Source organism: Macaca thibetana, chromosome 1, assembly GCF_024542745.1.
Source record: "Macaca thibetana thibetana isolate TM-01 chromosome 1, ASM2454274v1, whole genome shotgun sequence".
NCBI lineage: Eukaryota > Metazoa > Chordata > Mammalia > Primates > Cercopithecidae > Macaca > Macaca thibetana.
Genome location: NC_065578.1, coordinates 216,254,820 through 216,260,843, shown reverse-complemented (window position 1 = coordinate 216,260,843; position 6,024 = coordinate 216,254,820). Strand labels below are relative to the sequence as shown.

Here is a 6,024-nt window from a genome sequence, read left to right as displayed (position 1 = left end):
GCTGGCTTTAAAGGCAAATATCTAAATAGAAGCTACACATCCTATTTAAAATAGTGCCTTCTGAAACAAACCCAATCCCCAACAAAACTCTCTGATCTAAAATAATAGTGGCTGATCTCATAATTAAGAGCTGCTGGTTGTGGGGGTGGGTGGGTAATAGTGCCAGGCTCTCTACATGTTTTGTAATTCTCCAGCCTCTCTGTGAGATTACCTCTGAAACAGTCTCGGGGACTTAAAAGGCTAATAATAAGAGTTGGCAGGAGTGGAGGTAGAAGTCAGTTTCACCCCAAAGCCTATGACATTTCCATTGTGCCAAACCACATCATTAAGAAATAACCAAGGCTGAAGGGTTCCGTGGGCACCTTTCCAGTTGTCACATGTCTAAGAAGTAATACGATTCAGTACATAAATGCCTACAATTTCTATCAAAATGGGAAGAATATGCAACGACTTGAGCCTGTATACCTTTACAGTCAAGTACACTGAACTGTAAAATGCTCAGAAGTGCAGATGAATAAAGGATCCCGGGCATAACTCCCTTTGAAGTATTGTATTTATATATGGAAATATTCTGTTCATAATATACATGCCTTAAACATTTCCATTCCTTAAGTAGCCTGCAAACTTAAGATTTAACTCTTTGCCACTAACAAATAGGAACCCTTAATAATAAATTAAGGAAATGTTAGACATTTTTAAAGCTTAAATTTAGAAAAGCAGCTTTACCAGCTCACCCTGATGGATCTAAGGAAAGCTCAAGAGATTTCCAAGCCAGAATGTCAATAAAGTATAGAAACAGATCTGATCAAATTAGAGCCAGTTGATGTTCCACCACTAAATCTGCTTCAGTGCCCGTATTTGTCTTTCCTCTGGTTGCAAAGGATGAATTGCAAAGGAAGACTGTCTAACACTAGTCTTCCCACTTGGACACTTGATTTCCCTCTCGCGTACTCGGGCTTGGCCTCTGTAGCTACCCCTTTCATTTGTTAGTTTTTTTACTTGCAATAATTTACTATCAACCCTCTTGACCAGGCACAGTGACTCACGCTTGTACTCCCAGCACCTTGGGAGACCAAAGTGGGTAGATCACCTGAGGCCAGAAGTTTGAGACCAGCCTGGCCAACATGGCAAAACCCTGTCTCTACTAAAGTACAAAAAATTAGCCAGGCATGGTGGCACATGCCTGCAGTCCCAGCTATTCGGGAGGCTGAGGCAGAATCGCGTGAGCCCGGGGGGGCGGAGGTTGCAGTGAGCCAAGATGGCACCACTGCACTCCAGTCTGGGCAACACAGCAAGACTTCATCTCAAAAAAAACCAAAAATCCTCTGTACACCCCTCTCCCCTCATCAGCCTCCTAAATTACCATCCTTTCGGGGCAAAACTTTCTGAGTTTAAGTGTGCTTTTCTACTTAAAACCTCCCATTCTCCCTTTAACTCACTTGAGTGAGGCATCTATCCACTGAACTTGACACCAGTCAAGACCTCCAAAAGACATCCACTGCAGTCTATCTTAGTCTGCATCTCAGCATATGTGGCACAAATTATCATTTGTTTTTGAAACTTTTTTACTTTTACTTGGCTTCAAATACGTCTCCTGGTTTTCCATTTCATTGACATCTTTGTTGCTGCTGTTCCCTCCTGATGTTGAAGTGCCACTCTTACCTCCTTTGAAATCCAGTCTCTTCCTAGGTCTCTCAAGGCTTTCAATTAAATGCCATTATATCATGACTCCAGATTTCTCAATCAAACCCTAATTTCTCCCAAGCTTCAGCCTCATTCATCTGCTGAATGACACTTTTATGTATAAAAAGCACCTTGAACCTAGTATTTGCAAAATACATTTTCACCTCCAAACCGGCCTCTTAATGGCACACTCACTACTCAACCAATTTTCAGACCCAAAACCTAAGAGTCATCCTTGATTCCTTCATCAAATCCACATTCAATGTATTAACAAGTCTGGAAGGATCTACATTCTAAATACATCCTGAGCCAAACCACTGCCCACCAACTTCATTGCTAATACAGGTTGAGCATCCTAAATCTGAAACTGATAAGACACTAAAAGAAAATGTTTGGGTTTTTTTTGAAGTGGGAAGCTCAACCTGTCCTATCAAATTACCATCTATCAACAGTACCTTTTCAGATCTTGATTCTACTCACAAAAATGTGTACCAGATGACTATAATAAATCCTCTGTAGCCTTCGATTATGCTCAGAATCCTTACCATTGCTCCAAAGGCCCTGCATGATCCCGTGCTCTTTCATATCCCACTCTTGGCCACTAGTCCAGGCACCGTGGCCTTGCCATTCCTCTAACAAGCTGAGACGGTTGTTACCGAACACATGCCGCCTTTCTCCTGATCTCTGCATCACTGGCTCGGCAGAAGTCTTGCTTATTGATTCCCCGAGTAGAATGTCAGCTCCTTAAAGGGATTTTTCCTGTCTCCATCAGTCTAGTACCTAGTGTAGTGCCTAATACTCAGTAGGCACTCTGTAAATATATTTTGAATGGGTGAATTAAGAATTTACCTGAATGTGAATTTACATGTACCAAATTTCACATTTTAAAGTTTCCTGAAGGACAAGAATGTGGCAGAGGACAGATTTTAGGGGCTAGTTCTGTCAAGGTATGCCAGCTTGGTAACTCCCATTTTTACTTTAGGTTTGCTAATTCTTAAAATAATCCTTCTCCCTGGGTTGTGCTGTAATGATCACTGACAAATTCTTTTTAAAAAAATACCACAGGCTTCTTTTCTGACAGTACCTTGGGCTGTTAATTCGTCATAGCTTCTATTAATTAGCTTTTTGATGGGCTCTGATAGGTACTACTGTTTCATGAGCGATTTTTTGTTTTTTGGCCTCCCACCTCTGACCATGCTCAGTTTGAGGCTTATAACTATCTTCATTTCAACAACTACAATATTGTTTTGCTACTTACTGATGGGCCAATTAAATAGGTCAATGTTGATCCTTTTTTTTTTTAATTTCCATGGATTAAACCACCTTTATGACCTTTATAAAAAGCAGTTGTCTCCTACCAAAAGTCCCATTCAGGATTCCAGTGTTTATCACAAAACTGAATCTAGGATTTACTGTGTGTATGCAAGGATCTTTTTTTTTTTTTTTAAAAAAAAAAACAAACCACTAAGCTTATTCCAAATGGGCAGTGTATGGGAGAGTAAAAATAGATAAGGCACCAGTAGTACGTAAACTGACAAAACCTGTTGGCTATTAGGTATGAAAACAATTTATACAATATGTGTTAATATTAACCGTATGATCTGATGTCTTGGCCAAATTTAGATGGAAGCCCACCAGAGAAGCAAGCAAGAGCAAGAAGTGAGCACAATTTCCAAGCTGAGAGAATATCTTAAAAGTATATATTAGGAGCCGTTTAGCACACAGTGGGTCTTCTATAAATACTTGCTCATGATTAGCCAATGTTACGATCTCCATAGTTTATATTAAAACTTTTTTCCTCTTCCATTATCCTTTTCTGAATACCTGTTCTGCCCTGAGAATAGAAATTGGGTTCCCTGCTCTTAATAAGGAGCCCACGCAAGATCATTTATTGCCTTCCAATATGATAAGTGTAACGACGTACAGGATGCCTGGGAAGACGGGGAAAGTACCTAAGTCGGCTTTGGTGAAACACAGGAGCCCTTCCAGGGAGAACGCTTGGTTTAGCTTCACTATACCAAGAATTTGGGTTTTATCCTTAAAGAGTTGGGATGGGCTGCTACGACCGGATGTTAGGCAGAGGGCTGAAAACTGTCCAGTTTACAGACTGGAAGGGGCCAGCGGATAACAGTGGAAGGTGGATTCAGGAGACAGTACAGGGACACCAGCTAGGGAGGCTACTGGTGATGGAGAAGAAAACCCATCATCTCATCGTAGTACAATCAAGTCATCCCTCATCAATTACTTACTCCTGTGTTAAAAGTGATGAATACAACGTGTTAAAGACAAGGCACCTGTCCTCAAGGGAGCTTTAATCTCTATTAGCCTTTGCTAGCAAATTACAGTGCAGTGCCCTTAGCAGCAAAATTTTCTCGCCAAAAGATTCAGTATTGTTAGTTTATTTCATAATGACCTGTAGTAAGTCATTAGTACTACTGGTCCCCTCCTCCCCCTAGTTTTGGTCAATTTTGTCCCGGCAACTTAGATTAAAATGTTGGGGGCTGGGGATAAGGACTAGGAACAGTTAAGTTTCAAGCCCATGGGTGGCAGAGAAGCCAGTGGCACGTGCTCCGGGCCTTGGAGCTCCGCGGAGACCTTCCTTACCGCCCACCCGCGGCGCGCGCCCCGCCGACCCCCGGGTTACCTTCCTCTCCTTGGGCTCACCGGGCTCCGGCGCGGCGGCCATGAGGACGACTCCGCGACTCCACCCGCCCTCACCGCCGGGGTCGCCGGAGCAGAAGCCTGGCCAGCCGCGCCCCTCCCCGTCCCGCCCCCTTGCGCCGCCGCCTCCCGCCCCGTCCCCACGCGCCGGCCGCCATTTTAGGGAACGTTCCTAATACTCCGCAGTGGCCGCACCGGGACGGGCTGGTGCCTGGGCTGTCATGTCCTTTGTTCCATCGAACGGGCCACATTTTCTTCCCAGCCCGGCACACAGCCTGCAGGGTCGGGAGCACGGAAGAAGAAGGGTTCGGAAAACAAACCGGCTCCCGGATTCCTGGCGGGGCGGGGGCGGAACCGAGCCAGAGAGCTCCGCTTCCCGCCCCAGCCCCCTCCTCCGCCCCAACCGCCATTTCTAACCGTCTTCTCTGGCGCGCGTGCTCACGTGCACGAGCCCCGGGCGCGCGCCGAGGGGCGGGGCCGCGTTGGAGGGAGCGGGCGCGGCGCCGCTGCTTTGTCCCGCGGGGTGGGCCCCGCTGCGGGGGTCGGCGCAGCCCACAGCCCGCCCCAGCCCACCGACCCGGAAGGCGCTCCGCGCTGGCTCGGCGGCCCTCGTCCCCTAAGTGTCCTTTGTCCTTCCGGCCACGGGACGAGCCTTTGGTGCCGGGGCAGCCCCACTCCGCACCAGCAGCCATTTAGTCCCCAGCGCCTGCCTCGCGCAAACGGGGCTCCCACGCCCACCCCACTTCCTCCCTTTTATAGTTTCATTACTAAGTGGCTTTAAAATAGCACGGCGCAGTTCGCCTAAAGGAGACTGGGGACAAAATGGAGGGAGCGGCTCGCTAATGAACTTGCGTCAGGACGTTGGTGTCCGCGGGGAGGGCGCGCGTGGGGCGAAGTCTTCCTGCGTCCCCGAGGAAAAATGCCTCTGCAACGTGCATTTTTGATGTGAAGTCGTGTTCCACGTTTCACTCTTCCCTACGACTGCGCCATAACGTGAAACAAAATACTGCATATTGGCGAGCTCAAATCGAGAACGCGTGCGTGCAGGGTCGAGCCCATTTTTCAGCCATCCAAATAATACAAAGCAATTTTTTCTAGTATTTATAATTTTTCCCCTTTAACTTTATGCCTCCTTTATGTACTTTTACATTTCACGTTCAGGTTATATGTATTTCAAAGGGCACTCTTGGGAGACTGGACTTGTAGAGTATGTCATTGTGCAAAGTCATGCTGCTTCGAACTCTGCTGCTCGCTGGCAGACAGCAAGCGCTCACTGTTAACGATGTCGAATTCATAAGCACTGTTCATTGGGCGTATTCTTATTCGGTAACGACCTTACTTGCATGCCCATTTAATACCTTTCTAGATACCAGTAAAATACACGGTGTAGGAGGTGTATGTGTCACAGTTAATTTTTTTAAAGTGAGGTTTTTGTGTGTGTGTGGGGGGGGGGTTGGGGTTGTTTTTTGTTTTTGTTTCTGAAATTGTAGTTAGAAACTACATGCTGTGCCGGAACGCGGAGGCTCACGCCTGTAATCCCAGCACTTTGGAAGGCCGAGGCGGGAGGATCACGAGGTCAGGAGTTCGGGATCAGCCTGATCAACATGGTGAAACCTCCTCTCTGCTAAAAATACAAAAATTAGCCTGGCGTGGTGGGGGGCGCCAGTAATCCCAGCAACT

The 6,024-nt window shown here is 46.4% G+C and overlaps 2 protein-coding genes across 6 annotated transcripts in view; both read right to left on the bottom strand.

Moving 5' to 3' along the window:
- Window positions 1-6,024, bottom strand: part of EFCAB2 (EF-hand calcium binding domain 2) — a 483,350-nt gene that overhangs the window by 264,653 nt on the left and 212,673 nt on the right. The window lies entirely within an intron of this gene.
- Window positions 1-6,024, bottom strand: part of LOC126951220 (cytochrome c oxidase assembly protein COX20, mitochondrial) — a 213,754-nt gene that overhangs the window by 4,808 nt on the left and 202,922 nt on the right. For 2 of the 5 annotated variants that reach the window (XR_007724397.1, XM_050785187.1), the window contains exon 1: window positions 4,762-5,085. Coding sequence is in view for 4 of the 5 variants with exons in the window: in XM_050785187.1 (XP_050641144.1) it covers window positions 4,762-5,036 (275 nt within the window). In the remaining variant the exon portion in view is untranslated. Of the gene's footprint in view, window positions 1-4,327; window positions 4,400-4,476; window positions 4,481-4,761; window positions 5,086-6,024 lie in introns of those variants that run through there. The other 3 variants (XM_050785171.1, XM_050785160.1, XM_050785149.1) reach the window with 2 other exon arrangements.